An 18,103-nucleotide genomic window follows, 5' to 3' on the forward strand; every position below is an offset into this window, starting at 1 on the left:
TGCTTGGCTCTTGGTCTTTCCAAGCAAGGTGATCGCAGTGGAATGAAACCTCATTTCAGCTACCCTTGGCGTCGCATAATTCTTTTTAAATTCCACTTAGTCTCTTCTGCCTTCTTTGCCTCAACCTCTCTCCCTCCCATCATGAGATACTCCACACAATCATGCAGTGTCACAATCTTCCTTCTCTCCACGCTACGGCCACGAATGACGCATGCGTCTATTGACCTTGACTTGAACGATGACGGTATGTCAAGATGCCCATATTACCAGACACAATGTTCAATTGCTTACTCCAAAGGACCTAGAATCCATCAAAGCCGCTGCCAGAACCGCTGCAGCCGGCATGCTCCAATACTATACAGGTGACCATCCCGGCGATGTACCAGGAAACATCCCCGACCCATATTACTGGTGGGAAGCCGGAGCGATGTTTGGCGCGATGGTCGAATACTGGTACTACACTGGCGATGACAAGTGGAACGAGATCACCACCCAAGCCCTACTTCATCAGGTAGGTGACAACAATAACTACATGCCGCGGAATCAGACTCTGTCTCTCGGAAACGACGACCAGATCTTCTGGGCCTTTGCAGCGATGTCGGCTGCCGAGCTCAAATACCCCGATCCACCGAAAACCCAACCGCAGTGGCTATCGCTTGTCCAGAATGTGTTTAACTCGCAGGCTACACGCTGGGATGATACCACTTGTGGTGGGGGTTTGCATTGGCAGGCCTTTGAGCATAACAAAGGCTGGTCATATAAGAATACTATTTCCAATGGTGGGCTCTTCAACGTCGCCGCCCGATTGGCTAGGTATACTGGGAATGATACGTTCACAGACTGGGCCAACAAAATCTGGGATTGGACTGATGCAGTGGGCTTTATTGGCAAGGAATATCATATTTTTGATGGTGCCGACATTTCAAGCAATTGTTCCGTCATCAATCATAACCAACATGCCTATCTGCCTGCGGTGTATCTCCACGGGGCTGCCAATATGTATAACATTGTGAGTACTCGAGGTATATCGAATGTATACACCCTCGCTAAAGATATGACATTTGCTAACTTTATTAATCAGACAGACGGGTCAGCTATCTGGAGGAAGCGGATAGAAGGCATTATCAGCGCGCTGGGAACCTTCTTCCCAAACAACGAGGATATAATGGCCCAGCCCTGTGAAAGAGGGAAATGTGACCTCAACTCACGATCCTTCAAAGCCTATCTGGCACGATTCATGGGGGCAACAATTCCATTAGCCCCATTCACAGACGAGCTATTGCGGTCGAAAATCCAAACGTCGGCAATAGCTGCCGCAGAACAATGCAATGGGCCCAATAATGACTGTGGGCTGATCTGGACCGACCACACGAATTACAAGAGCACTACTGGGATCGGCGAGCAGATGGCTGCGTTGGAGATCTTCAAGGCTAATCTGGTGCACAAAGTTAAAGCGCCTGTCACATGGAATAGTGGAGGCACAAGTAAAGGTAACTCTGGCACTGGTGAAGACGATGGGTCAGAAGATACAAAGCAAAATGATATTCGAACTCGGACCATTGGAGGTAGTGATAAAACTGGTGCTGGTATCCTTGCCGTGTTGGCAGTTTTGACTCCTATTGGTGCCGCTGCGTTCATGTTCATGTCTATGTAACATTTGCTATGCATATTTTGTAGGACAAACCTTGTATTAAAACAAGTAATTCATATCAGTATTATATATACCAAGCACTTTCCACACTCTCAGCGACGTTACTAGTATTTTTTTGGTTCAGCGGAATATATATCTGTGAACATACCACATCAGAGTGATCAATATCCCAGCTCAATGACCGACTACCAAGCCTGTGCTCTAGGTGGTATGTGCATGAGTGACTAGTATTCTAAGTTGTAGGGGAGAAATTTCAATACCGATATAAATGTACATAGTTCTACCAGACCCCAGATCCAAAACATGACTATACAGCTAAGGTGGTAATGTAGATATATGCGGCGTGAATGCAGTATACCGAGATTTGCTTTTAAATTATAATCCTGAAGAGACACAGTTCGGAAGTCGGTAGTTGTACATTGATATAAGCCTCGGATATTGAGGCCGTAGATGCAAAGATGAGGGAAGAGTCGCAAACATATCGTACAGCCAATAAAAATCATGACATATAGACCCAGGGATATCCAAGATTGTAGAGGGCGCGTCAAACCTCGGGGCCTCGAAGCCCCGATGGAAAAACAAGCAATGGGAAAACCAATTGAGTCGATGGCAGGGGAGCGGAGGAGGATCGGAGGTAGATCAGATTCTCTGTGCAGAGACAGCATGATCACAGATGGTAGAGGCGCGATGGGTTAGTCGGGGATCATTTTTCACCTAGCATCTCCTTGCGCATCTCCTCCCGTTGTGTCCGCGTTTGTTCCTTCTCCTGTGCGCGCTGTGCCTCCAATGCTGCTTGCTTCTGGTCTAATTCTTCCTGAGCGGCGAACCAGACTAAAAAAATTGGCCATAACCATTAGCCACGGATGCACTTAGGGCAAATTGCAAGAACACAACTTACTGGACTTATCGGACTTGGACCAGTGCTTCAGCTTATTGACGTAGTCATCGAATTCCTGCGCCCGGCGCTCTCCCTGTTCGGTGCTGCGCTTCCGCAGATCCGGGTTGTATCGCGACCTCAGCTCTTCGTCGGTGGGTCGGATATATTCAACAAGAGCGGGGCCACCGACGACCATGAGAAGGCCACTATTGTGAGAACCAATTGTGAGCACGAGTCTTTGTCACAGTGCAATCGAGTATCACTTACCCGGCGATGGTTTTCGCCCATAATCCGGCGCGAGACATTGTAAATCCGAAGCTCGGATGCTGATTACCGATTCAAGACTTCGGTCTGACAATATGGTTCTCGGATGACTTGGGGAGATGTAGAGATGCTGAGACGTAGATCATCAACATCATCGCGGCTCTCATTTGCTCTTTTGGAGGCGGCGTGGCGCAGTCGATGTGGCGCAGTACGCTTTGCCCAATCGAGCGTCACATCTTTTATTTCTCTCCACACTTTTGTCACCATTGTCACCTTTCACCTTTGTTAAATTTATGTTGTGACGTCGTAATGAATTTTTCCGAGACAGCTGTGGAGACTTCGGATGTTCTCATGTGCCCCTTTACTTACAACGTTCATCCGTCCGAGGCACTAGTGTGTACAACCTTGGGCAGAGGCCCGATTGCGGTGAGCGCAGGGTCTAGTTTAGTCATCATTGTTTGACCTCCAGGGGTTCGGATGGCAGAATGACTACGGTGCACAATTAATAGGGCAACTGGATGCCAAGTCCCGTCAGTGTTGAAATTTTGATCTTGCAGGATGAGAAAGTCTGCAGGATCAGCTACGAACCCCCTGATCGACAGGAACCGAGTGGGATAGATTAATTTCGAACTGCGACCTTTACCATATATGACAATTACATTGTATACCAATTTTACATAAAGCATCAGAGATTGTTATAATAAGTTTTATCGATTAGACCGAAACCGGGTATAATAATAGGAAAATAGATCTATACCAATCAGAAAACAAACCAATGAAATTAGACCCCTAAACATAAGAGGAGATTACATGAAAAGTGTGTATCCACGGTCTTCCAGTGGGGTCAGACTGTTTAATTTAAAGGTCACCTGCACCGACCGCCCCTAAATCATTCTGCCCCCCGCTTGCTTTACTCTGAACTTCATACTCACTTTGGAGTGTGGCTGATCACCTCAGCTGCTCGATCAGCTTGCGACAAGCGCGTCATTTGAGTGGTTTTGCGCGAGGTAAGGATCAATGTGGAGTCCCGGTTGCCTGCTCAGACCCATGGATCGTGAAATGAATGAGCTAACACCGAATTGCAGCCCTGGAGTTTACCAAACGATCCCCTCCTTGCATACTACCCACAAGATTTTTATGACCGTGAACCCTTAGAGACTACTCGAATCGCCGTTGTATAGTACGCTTGTCGCTTGCGCCATGTCATACCCCCAACATCCCGCGCAGAGGCCGCCGCCTTTGCGACAATACAATAATCCAGCTCCGCCTTCCATGACATCGCCAGGAGGGTATTCGCAAGATGGCTCCCACGGAGGATACAGCGACGGTGGCATGAGTACCCAGAACTACCAGCAGACCGACCCGGGCTACGACGATGCGGCATACAGTTACCAGTCCAGCTCCTCCGGTTCGCAACCATATGCTGCCACACAATCCCAGCCACGTTCGATGCGCCCGCCGGGCCCACCAGGTCCAGGAAATGGACGACCCCATGGCCCTGGCTACGATGATCGACGTGGCTATCCTCCTGGCGCAAGGCCACCGCCGCAATCACGGTCAAGAACACGTATGTGAATTCAGACAAAGATCCCAAAGCGCCTACTAACCGACTTCAAGCTGGTGCACGCCCACCCCCAGGCGGTTCCTTCGACAATCCATTTCCCTCCTTTCCTAATCGAGACCCAAGAGATCCGAGGGCGCCCAGAGACCCGCGAGACCCTCGAGACCCTAGAGCCCAAAGAGACCCAAGGGATAGGCGCGGTCCCCCACCGCGAGGGCTAGAGAACGACATGGCTGCAATGGACATCAATAGCAGGGGCCCGCCTAGACCGCACACATCAAATTCCAATGGAAGACGCCCGGATATGCGACAGCCACCTCCACGCGGACCTCCACTTGGGCAGGGCCGAGGTGGCTATCCGATGGGCCCAGTGCGGGCTGCTAGCTCAGGCAGACCAGACCGACGTGATAGAGACTATCCAGGCTCCATGGGGCCGTCGATGCCTCCGCCACCAAGAAGCGCAACGATGCCGCTCGCTCAAGGCGCTCCAGGCGCACCACTCTACCCCGGCCAATCGACCTACCAAGAAACAGATTACCCAGAACCTCCTATGCGTCCTGATACTGCTGGAAGCATGCGAACTCCACGATCTCGGGCTCCCAACGACATAGACCCAGGTTTAATGATCCCCTCCGCTGGATTGATGATCCCTCCGGAGCCCGCCAATCGTGTTTCATATGCGCCCAAAGACTTTCTGGACAGCTATTATGAGTCTGGTGGTGGTGGTGGTGCCGATGAACCCGATATGCCCAATTTCGATGCCATAGACGCTCATCAGCGCGGCCCGATTGATGAGATGGGCCTGGAAATAACACCAGTCAAGAGACCAGGCCCTGGTCCGACTCGTTCGCCTGGAGACTACTATTCCCCCAACGGAGTGGATCCCATGCGCTCCCAATCCCAACCGAATCTCCAACATCAACAAGGAGGCAGTGCCAATCAGTTTGAAAACGCGGGATTCCAGTTTGACATTCCTGGAGAAGCTCCTGGTTTCGATCACCCAGGCTCTGGTGGATATGGGCCGAACGGTTATGAGGATTATGCCGGTTACTCACATGGTCCTGCCCCGGCCCGTGCCAACCAGCCAGGCTATTCCCACGACCAGGCCGAGATGTCAGATCCTCACCAGAACCCTGATGCTCTTCCTCACCACCCAGCCCCGTTCCGCCCCGGTCTCGATCAAGCGCCAAAACCTGCCCCGGTTCGACAGTACAACGCTCCTGAATCCACCCCAGCCCCCGCTGCTCCACAGCCAATGAGGGTATCTGGTCCGACGGCTCATGCGCCTGTCACCATTCAAGAGATACAGCAACTGCAACAGAAGGCGCGAGCCAATCCCGCCGACCAGAAGACTCAACTTCTACTCGCCAAAAAGCTGGGAGAGGCATCCACGGTTCTGGTCGGGGATGACAGCAGACTCGATCCGAAAACCAAAGCCAAGGCCAAGGAGAAGTACGTGATGGATGCGCATAAGATTATCAAAAAGCTTGTTGCAGCCGGGTACTCCGAAGCCCAGTTTTTCCTAGCCGACTGCCATGGTGAGGGCCTACTGGGACTAGAAGTCGACCCCAAAGAAGCTTTCTCACTATACCACTCTGCTGCAAAGCAAGGACACGCGCAGTCCGCATACCGTGTGGCCGTATGCTGCGAGATCGGCCAGGAAGAAGGTGGTGGTACCAAACGTGATCCATTCAAGGCCGTTCAATGGTACAAGCGTGCTGCTGCGCTCGGTGATACACCCGCCATGTACAAAATGGGAATGATTAATCTAAAGGGACTGCTGGGTCAAGCTCGGAACCCTCGGGAAGGTGTGTCGTGGCTCAAGCGGGCGGCTGATCGTGCGGACGAGGAAAATCCTCACGCTCTCCATGAGCTCGCCCTCATGTATCAGAACGCTGGCGGCAATGACATCATCGTCCGCGACGAGCAGTATGCCTCCCAGTTATTCCATCAAGCTGCCGAGCTTGGCTACAAGTTCTCGCAATTCAGACTGGGTACTGCCTACGAGTATGGCCTGATGGGATGCCCCATTGATAACCGCACGAGTATCATCTGGTATACTCGTGCTGCGGCCCAGGGTGAACACCAGAGTGAACTCGCCCTTAGTGGCTGGTATCTCACCGGATCAGAGGGCATTCTATTGCAGAATGACACCGAAGCCTATCTGTGGGCTCGTAAGGCTGCCACTGCAGGCCTTGCCAAGGCAGAATATGCCATGGGATATTTCACCGAGGTCGGAATCGGCGCTGCTGCTAACTTGGATGACGCAAAGCGATGGTACTGGCGCGCAGCTGGTGAGTTGACTTCCCTTTGACCGCTTTTCATCTAGACCCAACTGACAATTCTTTTCTTTTCCAGCCCAAGGATTCCCCAAGGCCCGTGAGCGTCTTGAAGACCTCAAGAAGGGCGGAAGCCGAATGCAGAAGACTCGCCTCTCACGCTCGGCGGTTAACAAGCAGAGTGATGGGGATTGCGTTCTCATGTAATTGGATATTTTTGTCCTTTCATGATTTGCTACCCTTTAGATATGGCTTTCTTGTATGTCTTTCCCTTTGTGATCACCGGCGCTTGATGTATACCAACCACCCTGGTCAAGAACGCTTTTCTTCTTGCGCCTGGACTGCAGGTTATTTTTATTTCCTTCTTTTCCTATCCCTTTCCTATCCTTTTTCTCAACCCCCTTCCATCTTTCGAACGTCTTCTTTTTCTTTCTCTTCTCTTCTATTCCCCTTTTATTATTCTTTTTTTATTTTACGAATGGGATGTGCATGATTGGAACGGACAGGATGCAGCCAACATCCCCGAATGGTTGTAGCATTTGTATACATTAATAGATTGTTGAACAACTTCAATACTTGCACAATGTGTAAACATCCTAGATACATACCCGTAACTCCGAGCCAATGCCGGAGGGCGGATATATAGATTGTCAGCGGGCGCATTCCGCGCTGACACAAATTTAATTCCAAGACTAGCCCTTATGATCGGCTCTATGGGCTTCCGAAATCATCGAATTAATAAGCTCTAGTTCGACGGTAATAAGATCTTTTTTCGGGACATTTAAATATAAGATACGACTGCCATTCATTGAGTTCTAATAGGTACATTGCCGGCCCTATCCGAAACAACAAGCCATATATGTCTTCCGAATCAAACCAACATAACAACTCGGAAACACGAACACCAAATTCATTCAGTGGACGCAAACTCGCTCTTGTCTCTCTCTTGACTGTCCTCGCAGCTGTACTTATTACGCTACTCTGGGGAGACACCGCCAATCTGTTCGGCATTCGACGCTTCTTTGGATCTTCCGCGCGCTCAGCGGCAGTACCTCTAGCAGCTTCGGCATCTGTTGCAGCAGCTGCGACTGTGAAGGGAGAACCAGACGCATTCACTAGGGGTCACGTAAAATCCAACATGAAGACACCCGTTTACTTCTTTGGTCATGGCGGGGTGAGTTATCTATATCCCGGTTCTGCCTATGGACTAAATACTGATTCGATGCCCGTCAGCCAAACATCATGTACGAGGTCGACCACCCGGCATACGTCAAGCTTGCCCAGGCCGGGCGTGAGATAACGTCTAAGGTCAAGCCGAAGGCTGTCGTGGTATTCTCGGCGCATTGGCAGGCTGGTCGAAATACGATCCAGGTGAATACCGCCGAGAAGACGGATCTGATCTATGAGTATGTGTGATATCGAAATCGCAGCCTTTGTTCTGCGAATTTTGAACTAACTGGATCTAGCTTCGGTGGCTTCCCGAGCCATTACTATAAGGAGAAGTACCCGAATGTGGGTAGCAAGGAGGTAGCGAATGAAGTTCTGAGGTTGTTGGAGGAAGCCAAGATCCCGGCCGAGGGCGTCAAGCGCGGACTTGACCACGGCGTCTGGGTTAGCTTCAAGTGCGGTATGTGACAGTTTGCATTAAAGCGACATTCAAATTGCTGACGAGGAAAATACAGCCTTCGAGCCAGAATCAAACCCACTGAACGTTCCTATCGTGCAAGTCTCGCTTTTCGGCAGCGAAGACCCAGACCAGCACTACCGGCTCGGACAGGCAGTCGCGAGTCTTCGCGAGCAGAATATTCTGATTGTTGTGTCCGGAATGGCTGTGCATAATCTACGCGATCTGCGGTTTGCGTTTGGCAGTCCGACCCCGATGCCGTATGCAGTTAGCTTCGATAAGGCGCTCAAGGATGCCGTGACGACTGCGCCGGCTGAACGGCAGAAGGCTATGGCTGAGCTGCTGAAGAGACCGGATGCACGCCAGGCCCACCCTTCCTTTGAGCACTTGCTGCCTATTCATATTGGGGCTGGTGCTGCGGGTGAAGACTTGGGGAAGAGGACTTGGACACTCCCCGAGGGGAGTATGAGCTGGGCGCAGTATCGGTTTGGCGAGGTTGGTAATGCTAGTAGCGAGCTATGAGAGATAGCATCAATTCATCATTGTAAGTAAGGAATTGGAATTGTTTTGGATATGAGCTTCGATTTCATCTATAGGTACAGAAGATGGGTGTAAAACGGTGGGAACGCGGGGGCATAAAATGGATCTGCAGAAACAAAAAGAAGTTATAGCTGCTGCTTCACCAACTGTGTAATGCGCTCTTCGATCTGGGAGTCCGACAGGCCTAGAAAGATGAATTAGTATTGCGCCTTAATGCAAAATTATGTTTGGCGGGGGATAATCACCGGACAACGCTTCTTGCTTCTCCTTGCCGAAAGCTATTGAGAGGAAACCATCACGTCAGCTTGACTCGCTTATATACAGAGCCCACACAATGGGAATATAGGTGTTCTGTCATACCGTAACGGGCATAGACCCGGGGCTGGGTGCCCGCAGCCTCGCGCATCATGATGGGAGTCTCGGGGTTGTGCTTCTTCATAGTCGGGTAGGCGCGGTTCAGGAAAGATCTATAGGCATAGAAGATGGTCAATCACTGGGCTGACATCCAATTCGCCTCGGGTCGGGGTGTACGCACCTTGTGGCCGCGCTCGCTTCGGAGGTCTGGCAGAAGAGGAAGCGGAGCTCCTTCAGGCCTTGAGTGAAAACGTACTTGCCAGACATGGTGGCAGGATGGTTAAGCAGAAGTGAGGATTAGGAAAATAGAGGTCTCAGAGGAGCCACGGGAGGATGATCGTGAAAGCAGTGGGATTGACTTGCTGGACAGTCTGCGATGCAGTGCATTATTCACGATGGCGTTGATTCGCTGCGCAGAGCCATAATTCCGCTAGTCCCAATACCAACTAGCGCAGTATGCTTACATCAGCTTCGACCTCTGGGAAGCGTCATAGGTAGGTAGCGACAGCGCAAGAGAGAGAGAGTAAACGAGAGATAATCAATTCGAGTAGATTATACCGATCAATTGAGATTAGCCCCTTTATCTTCTATAAATTATATTTTCATCTACCTGCGGTTGTGGTGGTAAATTGCCCTATCTACCCTGCCCAACGGAAAACTCCCCCTTCACCGATCACCGGCGTCCATCCATCCTCCCTCTCACCAGAACAACCATCCCACCTATCATCATGTCGTCTCGCGTGGGCTTCCGCTTTGTGAACAACACTCGCTTTGCATTCCGCAATGCTTCTGCGCCATTCCGCCGGCCGGGTGCCCAGGGCTTCCGCTGGCAGAGCTCCGAAGCCGGTGCTGCGGAGAAGCAGAGCATCTTCCAGCGCCTATGGACCAGCCCTGTTGGTGTGAAGACCGTCCACTTCTGGTAAGAATTCCGATCATGCTGCATCGTGTGTCGCTTTTGCTACTATGGATTGACGCTAACTTTTGTTTTGCAGGGCCCCCGTTATGAAGGTACGATGACTTAATTTCCTCATCTGATATCCCATCTACACGTACACCCTATGTCACCCTTCCGGATACAATATCCCTACCAAACGCCGCCGTATCGTGGGAGGCTCCTCCACGAACCTACTGAACGCTATGGCTAACATATTCACCTACAACAGTGGTGCCTGGTCATCGCCGGTATCTCCGACTTTGCGCGTCCCGCCGAGAAGCTCTCCCTCACTCAGAACGCTGCTCTCATGGGTACTGGTGCCATCTGGACTCGCTGGTGCCTGATCATCAAGCCCCGTAACATCCTGTATGTGGAACCCGATAACGGACCCGGGAACCAATGCTAACACGAGATAACTATAGGCTCGCCACTGTGAATTTCTTCCTCGGATGCGTGGGTGCCGTCCAGGTGACTCGTATCTTCATGTGGCAGCGCAGCCAGTCCGACTCAACCGTCGAAGCCGCCAAGGAGATTGAGCACGAAGCTGTTGACTCCATCAAGGCCACCGCCCATGCGGCTGAGGGTACCGTGAAGAAGGCTATCGAGAAGTCAACTTAGATATAAAATGGATTCGGTGTTGACGGCAGGGGAACTTGGAAAAGTGCGCCCTAATACATCTAGAGTCGGTATCTATAGGGACCTCTTACCTGCGCTAGAAGAATCTCGGGTTGAATGAGCTAGCTCGGTTGTGATCATCGTTTCATCTCTGGGCTGGCAATCTGGTCCTTTTATTAGACAGCCGTTGTACATATAAAGCATATTTCAAAGTGAGTGCTTACCGTTTCTTCTGCGAGACGTCCAGAATTCCGAAGAATTCCAGTATTTGTAAACCTGTAAATTACATGTACTTTATGTTACCAGTAATTTTTCAGTTTAGCTCCCAATACACCTGTAACCTCTCCTTCCACTTCGACATAAAAGGCCATTTGAGACCAGATTGTATCATAGTCTAGTACATTGCTGATCTTGCAAGGTATACAGTACTCCACTCTTTCAAATACATAACGTACAGCAGAAAATTGGTTTTTTTTGTATTCGTTCAACTAAAGGGTATGTCGCCAGATGGCAGGGAGTTGAACCCATGCTAGCCACCACCATTTTTATAATACCGGTTAGGGCTCCCTGCCACCCAGGTGGCCTGTTGGGATTCTCACCATTTTCCCAACGACATGCTTAGGTCAATATGCACCGGTGTAGCATGTCTAGGAAGTATACATACCATGTACACATGAAGGCAAAGGTCACTTCCTACATGGTTTTACTGCCGCAATTTACAAACAACCTTAGTGTCTGGTCCCGAATATGTAGCTCATAGTGGTATCAATTCTTGTAAATCTTCACAGTTAAGATATTCAAACAAAGTACTATGGAAATCAAGTCCTTAATCTCCTGTCAAGCTAGACGGAGAGGACATGTAGAAATACCACACATCATATGGCAAGACATGAAGACCCAACATACTGGAAGAGGTTTCCTGGAGATTGAGGCAGTGCAAATGTGCCTAACTAGCCACTTGATGAGATCTTGACTGTAGGGATGGACCGCCTGCGCTTTAGGACTTTATGGGACCTATTGTATCTCCCTCCATGAAATGGTTGAGACTGTGTCTGGTAGGCTGCTATCCCACTCAGAATCCGTGTTCTCCGAAAAAATTGGAAAATCTGGAGACTCTTCATCATTATCAAAAGGACATACTGCGCCAAGCCTTCGGCAGTCATCGCACAGGACAAATTGGTGAACATCACACTCCCAGGAATCATCCAAGGGCTGATGAAATAGTAACCAACAAACGTCACAAGTCGCAACATGTGTCATATCAGGATATTCCAACGGGTCATCGATCCACTGTACGTTGTCAGAGTAGTGCATGGGGCCAAGGTCCTGATCGCCTGAATGTTCTGCTTGAAGATTCACGGTGTGGGAAATCTTCATCCTAGCAACTTCCATGGATATGGTTCGGCCAAAATCATCAGTGGCGTCTAGATCAATTTTCGGGCTTTCCCTTAGCAGGGTTATTATTGGATCCATCCCTCCCATAGTGGCATTCATCAAAGGCGTACGCCCAAATGTGTTCCGCGGGTTAGGATCTCTGTCGGACTTCAACAAGACTTTAACCAGATCTGTGAACCGCAGCTTTATTGCGATAAACAATACGTCTTGCCCCTTCCAATCCACGACATTGGGATCTGCCCCGTATTGCAACAATAGCAGTGCGACGGGTTGTCCGCTAGGTTCAAAAGGGTTGAAGGGAGACATGATGCCTCTATTGCATTTCACCTTGAGATCATGGTTGTAGCTCCCAACAGCCCAAAGCAAAGGTGATTGAAGAGGGTCTGCATCGTAGTTTGCATTGCATCTTTTGCGAAGAAGTGTACTGACCACGATTTGATGCCCTCTGCCAGCTGCCCAGGAGATTGGCCGGTCTCCTGAGGCAGATTGATGATCTGGGTCTGCACCGTAGCGCAACAGAAGCTTTACCATTTGGATACTGCCACGTCCCGCAGCGAAAAACAGCGGAGTCTGTCCATTAAATGCATCCAAACGCCGCATCAATGGTGATACGCTGGGCCAGTGATCGGCATAGTGCTTGATATTAGCTAGAAGGGGTGTTCCAGCACCAGCCTCGGTGGTGTTTGGATTAGCCCCAAGCCGGAGCAGCAGGTACACAATGTACCGCCAATCCTGTTGGACTGCCCAGAATAACAGGGTGCGGCCATGCCGATCCTTCTTGTCGATTGCCTTGCTGTAAATTCCCTTCCGCCGCCTTGGAAGATAGCCTTCAAGATCTTCTAGTCGACCTTGGCAGAGAGCCGCATGACATGAGTCTTCACTCATCTTTGTCCGGTGGCCGTTGAGAAGCCTTTTCCGACGAAGGAAGTTCTTCTGACGGCTCCTCTGGCGCTTGATTTGATCCGCATTTTGGCTCTTGAGTATGTTCCGCCAATTGGCTCCCCAGAGACAACCCAGCCACTTCCTGCGGCCTTTCTGGCGTCTCATCCGGAAATCCGAGAAAAGTAGCTTGCTCAAAAGGAACCCAACAGCATCAAGGTGCCCCTTCCTAGCAGCAAGAAGCAATGGCTCGTATTCATCGGTAGCATTGAATTCAAAGTGGGAAAATAGAAGAATCATCAATTCGACATTGTTGTTGCCAGCCGCCCGCATCAGAAAATTGTGGGATGCTGTCTGCGTTGATTCATCAAGGCCCGCCTCCAGTAACATTTTTGATATTCCCACATGCTCAAGTTCCGTTGCGACCTCAAACAATGATGTGTTACGTTCAGCGTCCCCTTGTCCTGAGGGTGCTGACTTCAAAAGCGTGCGGACCAGGTCAACATGGCCACCCTCCACTGCGTCCAGCCACACCGAGCTTTTTCCCTTGATCCATATTTGTCTCCAGAAATTGATAATATTGTAAGAGACTTGGCACTCTCTCAGTCTCCAACAGGTCCTTAAATACCACAAGAGTTCATTCACTTGTATCCCATTGTGCTTCTGAAGCCAAACTCTCCAGGCTCGCTTGATAGAAGGGGGCGCTTTGCGTGTCAAAACTGCAAGTGATTCCGAAGAAGTTAATTTGTGTAGAAAGTACGTCAAAAACTCCTTTTGGTCTCGGTTTTTTGTCGGGTCGTAGAGTGGCTCGGGGTCAGCTCCTCTTTCAAGAAAGGCCACCATCACAGCGTGGCAGCGTTCATCGATCTTTAAGCACCTGCTCGCATAAACGAAAGGCGTCTCCCCCATCACATTCTTAGACTCAACCATCGCATGATTTTCAAATAGAATCTTAATAAGAGAAGGGCTTCCGCACATTGTTGCGAAGAACAACGGTGTCTCTCCAAGTATATTTCTGTGGTTGATATCAGCGCCATTGCCAAGCAAAATGTCAACCACTTTCCAGTCCCCCCTTAAACAAGCCCCGAAGAGAGGAGTATTGCCAGTGATATCCTGGCAGTTGACATGGACTCCTTTTCTGAGTAACAATTTCACAACCGAGAGATAGTCTTCTGAATTGAAACCAGATGGACGTTCTAATACTATATGGGGTTTTACATCGAAATCACTCAATCCGAGTGATTGAATACCAGGAAAAACCCCGGTCATGTGTTCATCGCCCTGTCCAGCTGTGGAGGAAAGTGGTGTCCTTCCATACCTGTTGAACATCTCCGGTTCATAAAAAGCCCCGGTCATGTGTTCATCACCCTGTGCAGCTGCGGAGGAAAGTGGTGTCCGTCCATACTTGTTGGACATATTCGGGTCAGCTCCATTGTTCAAGAGAAATTCGGTTGCCTTGACGCTTCCAATGGAGCAAGAAATCATAAGTGGCGTTTCACCGAGGGATATCAGGTTAACATCAGCGCCATGGTCGACCAGGACTTTCATGATTTCGAGGTTTTCCTGAAGTGTGGCTCGGTGCAGTGCCATACAGTCATATCGCTGAGGGCCATTTGGGGATACACCATACAACAAAACTTCCTTGACAATATCGACTTCATCGCGAACCACTGCCTTCCACAGAGCCGTATCTCCATATCTCCCTCTTGCATGTGGGTTGATGTCCGGATTCTCGAGCAGAATTCTTGTTGTTTCAAGATTCCCATTCGCCACTGCATACATTAAAGGTGTTTCTGCACGCCAGTCGCCGATGTCCAGGTCTTGGCCAGTGTTCCGGTAGCTGATAACCGCATCATTTAGCCCAAAGAAAGCGGCTATGTGGGCTTTTGAAGAGCGGCGTTCCAAGAAGAGAGTATATGTTTCTTCCTGCGCCAAGCAAGTCACAACGACAGTTCTCTCTTCTTCCAGGAACTCCAAAACAAGGTTCAGGATCTCCTTCGACACTCTCAGTGCTGCTGATGCGTGCCAAGCCCACCATGTTGCACAATATGCGTAAAGTGGGTATTTGATCGTTAATGATCGATATCCAGACAAGTCCATTGGTATGTCAGCAACACATGAAAGATAGGTAATAGATGCAGTGGTGATATCAACCTCGGCATTTCTCAGAGCTAGGTGGCCAATCAGATACTCGTGTGTTGTTTGATGGACCAAACGGATGAGACGGCTATGTCTATCAAACATAACAAGTCCAGCACAGAGGGAATCGATGATCTCAATGTCGGGCAGGAACCTTTCATCAATGGAGTTCATGCCGGGTCGAACACAAAGGGCGTGCTGCAGCTCCCGCGGGGTAAGAGTTCTCCTGCTGAATGTCAACCAGCACAAAGTCTTCATTGCCATATCAGATAGAGCGTCTTGCTGGGATGTTATTCGTGATATTGCATTATCGTATGCTGTTCCCAGGCTAGCCCTTCCATGACGTAGGCTTGCGAGTGACTCTTCAAGTTGACCAATGGTAGGAAAGCTCATCAAGTGATCCATGTGAAGCTTTGCAAGCAGAAACCTAAGAAGTTCAGTAGTTGTCTGTTCGTTCAGTATAATTTCTACTTACATTCCATTCGAACTTTCCAAGAGACAGCGACGAACCTCTTGCTGAGTCTCAGGATACCTCGATATTTTGGAGCGAACGAGTTGAGGAATTCGTCTGTTCACATACATCAAGAGATCTCCATCTTGCGTCCGAATCTCTTTGAAAAGACATGATTTGAAATGGATTTGAATCTCCGAATTGAAACGAGAAGTCGCGAAGATACTGAGTTGCATTTTCTGTTCCAGTCGAAATAATGTGGACAGCAAATCATCGATCTGATCAGGCTTTGAGGAGCAGTACTCGTCAAGTGCATCGATAATCACGAACACCTTGGTATACACAAGTGCGGATTTGAGTAGCAATTCTTCAACCTCCATGGCCTTTGGGCGAGTCCTCTTTTTAGCATGCTTCTCGTGCATTTCTTCGATGCTCGCAAAGAGATTCGAGTCATTGATAGCGAGCTGTCGGAGAAGACTTAGAAGGATATCGAGCGTGGACTGTTGGCTATGCGATTGATAGCTGCAAAATACTTGTGCAATCTGTACCTTCGGGTCGGCTTCGAATTTGGTGCTAAGAAAATCCGCCACAATTGAGCTGATGACAGTCTTTCCTGACCCCGGAATTCCAGCACAGAGAATGGTTGCTTTGGGCCGAGATAACCACTGAAGAAACTCCGAAGACTCCAAAAACCAAAGCCCCGTCCCTTCTTGTCTTTGGTTAATGACATCGCTTTGTTGTCGCTCAATCTCTATTGGAGAGAGCCAATCGAGAATCTTTTGCGTCTGGTCATCAATTACAAGTCTACTAATCATCTCCATGTCGTGGCCGATTATTTTCACATTGTTGCTGATCGCTTTCACTTCTTCATGGACTGTTATGATGTTATTGACATATTCAATCTACCATGGGCTTCATCACAACGTATATTAACTAACCTCGACAAATTATATCCTTTGCAGGAGGCTCCGAATCTACGACATTAGGCTGCACCTTTTCAAGAAACTCCTTGGCACATGCAGCCGCCGCCGCCGCCGCAAAGGGTTGCCAGCGATCATTCTTGTGGGAGTCGGCGTAATCACATATGCCGCGGATAACAACACAAGGGAAGTTGTTCATCAGGCCAGCAGCCTCCATTTCCAAACATATTGCTCCGTGTTGGTCCCTGATCGCATCGCGCTTTGAAGAATTTTTGACAACCGAGTTCCCAGATGCTATCGTTCCATAGTGGATCACAGGATATTCGTCGAAACGTTCAAACTCATCTCGATCAATCTGCTTCGTCAGATCGCATTTGGCACACGATTTTGCATTGTTTGGGTGAAGATAATCCGACTGAAAAATCCGATCAGAGGCTGGATCAGGATGAGAATATCCCTTCTTTCGCATCATCGGATATTTGTCAAGCATTTCCGTGACATATTGCGAAATCCTATTGCCCTCCATTTCATGATCCGCCTTGAGCTTTGACAAGGCTGAGAGTAGAGATCGCGGTGGGCGGTTCAAGGCAGAGATGCTCTGGAAAGACCCATCGGCGAGTTGTTTCCCAAAGTCATAAACAACCACTCCACCATTTTCGGGATGACTGCCGATGACAACATCTCCTAGGCGGATGTCTTGATCGTTTTCATAGTCCGGAATGCCTGCCCCAATGCCGACTAGCAACCCGACTCGGATTTTGGGAAAGGTGAAGAGCATTTCCCTTGCGGCAGCGGCGGCTGAAAAGGAGCCAAGTTGATGCAGAGGTAAGGCGGCTATGACAACCTTGAACTTCCCCATAGACCCCAAGATGTAGGTATTGTTGTCTGCTGGAGCGGGTGGGATCTGCGGGTCTCCGTGCACTTCATCTAACATACCTTTGGCTGCAGCCAACTCGGTCGGTAGTGCGCAGATCCATCCCACCGTGTAGTCATCGTTTGAGCAGAATGGCTGTGTAGAGTCTGTCATGTTTCATGCTCGTTCTGATGAAAGCTATGATTCACAATGGGGATTCAAAACAGACATGAGAAGAAATAACTGCGCCGCTGGAGGGGAGAGGCTCTCACTCTCACGTGGTGGGGGCCATTTAGACGCAGGAGTAGCCGCTATGGGACATTCTACGAAGGCGTGTACAAATTCCAAAAGCCCGTGGGCCGAGAAGAGATTGGCGGTTGGTTAACTATCTCGTCAACTATATGGGATTTCCTTATGGGTCCACTCCGTCTACATTTAGTTGGGCCCGTGTGGGTATCGATTGCAAGCCATTTCCATTGAGATTAGCCACATCGATGCCAAGGTTCTGTATTTTTTTTTAACAAAAGGGTGCTCGGCCCAACGCACGGCCCAACTCCGATGCCCTTTCATGCGGCAGCGCGAGGGTTTTTGAATGATCATGTACGCCATGATGGAAAAGACAAGGAAGTGACAACTGTGAACAAGATCAGACTTCAGGATAAGATGATGCGTGTTTTGAAGGAGGCTGCCGGGTAGGATACTGCTATGTTGATGAGCCAACCGAATGCGGAGGGTAAAACTCCGCAGGATTTACTGGGGGAGACCAG

The 18,103-nt window shown here is 49.5% G+C and overlaps 7 protein-coding genes across 7 annotated transcripts; 4 read left to right on the forward strand and 3 right to left on the reverse strand.

The window, feature by feature from the left end:
- Positions 1-204: 204 nt before the first annotated feature.
- N7447_007236 (glycoside hydrolase family 76 protein) lies at positions 205-1,654 on the forward strand (the record flags this gene model as incomplete). The annotated part of the gene is made up of 3 exons (XM_057231498.1): positions 205-244; positions 306-1,009; positions 1,082-1,654. 3 exons carry the CDS (start codon positions 205-207, stop codon positions 1,652-1,654), a joined length of 1,317 nt encoding a protein of 438 aa, XP_057086588.1.
- A 700-nt stretch (positions 1,655-2,354) lies between these two features.
- N7447_007237 (uncharacterized protein) lies at positions 2,355-2,833 on the reverse strand (the record flags this gene model as incomplete). The annotated part of the gene is made up of 3 exons (XM_057231499.1): positions 2,355-2,482; positions 2,550-2,734; positions 2,796-2,833. The coding sequence occupies 3 exons, from the start codon at positions 2,831-2,833 to the stop codon at positions 2,355-2,357; spliced, it is 351 nt and encodes a 116-aa protein (XP_057086589.1).
- A 1,159-nt stretch (positions 2,834-3,992) lies between these two features.
- Positions 3,993-6,839, forward strand: N7447_007238 (uncharacterized protein; the record flags this gene model as incomplete). Its single annotated transcript, XM_057231500.1, has 3 exons — positions 3,993-4,359; positions 4,410-6,647; positions 6,712-6,839. 3 exons carry the CDS (start codon positions 3,993-3,995, stop codon positions 6,837-6,839), a joined length of 2,733 nt encoding a protein of 910 aa, XP_057086590.1.
- Positions 6,840-7,491: 652 nt separating this feature from the next.
- Positions 7,492-8,778, forward strand: N7447_007239 (DODA-type extradiol aromatic ring-opening family dioxygenase; the record flags this gene model as incomplete). Its single annotated transcript, XM_057231501.1, has 4 exons — positions 7,492-7,806; positions 7,866-8,038; positions 8,099-8,259; positions 8,315-8,778. The coding sequence occupies 4 exons, from the start codon at positions 7,492-7,494 to the stop codon at positions 8,776-8,778; spliced, it is 1,113 nt and encodes a 370-aa protein (XP_057086591.1).
- Positions 8,779-8,921: 143 nt separating this feature from the next.
- N7447_007240 (L51/S25/CI-B8 domain-containing protein) lies at positions 8,922-9,417 on the reverse strand (the record flags this gene model as incomplete). The annotated part of the gene is made up of 4 exons (XM_057231502.1): positions 8,922-8,980; positions 9,042-9,074; positions 9,157-9,263; positions 9,332-9,417. The coding sequence occupies 4 exons, from the start codon at positions 9,415-9,417 to the stop codon at positions 8,922-8,924; spliced, it is 285 nt and encodes a 94-aa protein (XP_057086592.1).
- Positions 9,418-9,878: 461 nt separating this feature from the next.
- Positions 9,879-10,702, forward strand: N7447_007241 (mitochondrial pyruvate carrier family protein; the record flags this gene model as incomplete). Its single annotated transcript, XM_057231503.1, has 4 exons — positions 9,879-10,069; positions 10,143-10,158; positions 10,314-10,450; positions 10,507-10,702. 4 exons carry the CDS (start codon positions 9,879-9,881, stop codon positions 10,700-10,702), a joined length of 540 nt encoding a protein of 179 aa, XP_057086593.1.
- A 1,011-nt stretch (positions 10,703-11,713) lies between these two features.
- On the reverse strand, positions 11,714-17,510 carry N7447_007242 (uncharacterized protein; the record flags this gene model as incomplete). The annotated part of the gene is made up of 3 exons (XM_057231504.1): positions 11,714-15,539; positions 15,588-16,437; positions 16,502-17,510. 3 exons carry the CDS (start codon positions 17,508-17,510, stop codon positions 11,714-11,716), a joined length of 5,685 nt encoding a protein of 1,894 aa, XP_057086594.1.
- Positions 17,511-18,103: the final 593 nt, after the last annotated feature.

This window comes from Penicillium robsamsonii (genome assembly GCF_028829455.1).
Source record: "Penicillium robsamsonii strain IBT 29466 chromosome Unknown utg000003l_segment0_segment0, whole genome shotgun sequence".
Lineage (NCBI taxonomy): Eukaryota > Fungi > Ascomycota > Eurotiomycetes > Eurotiales > Aspergillaceae > Penicillium > Penicillium robsamsonii.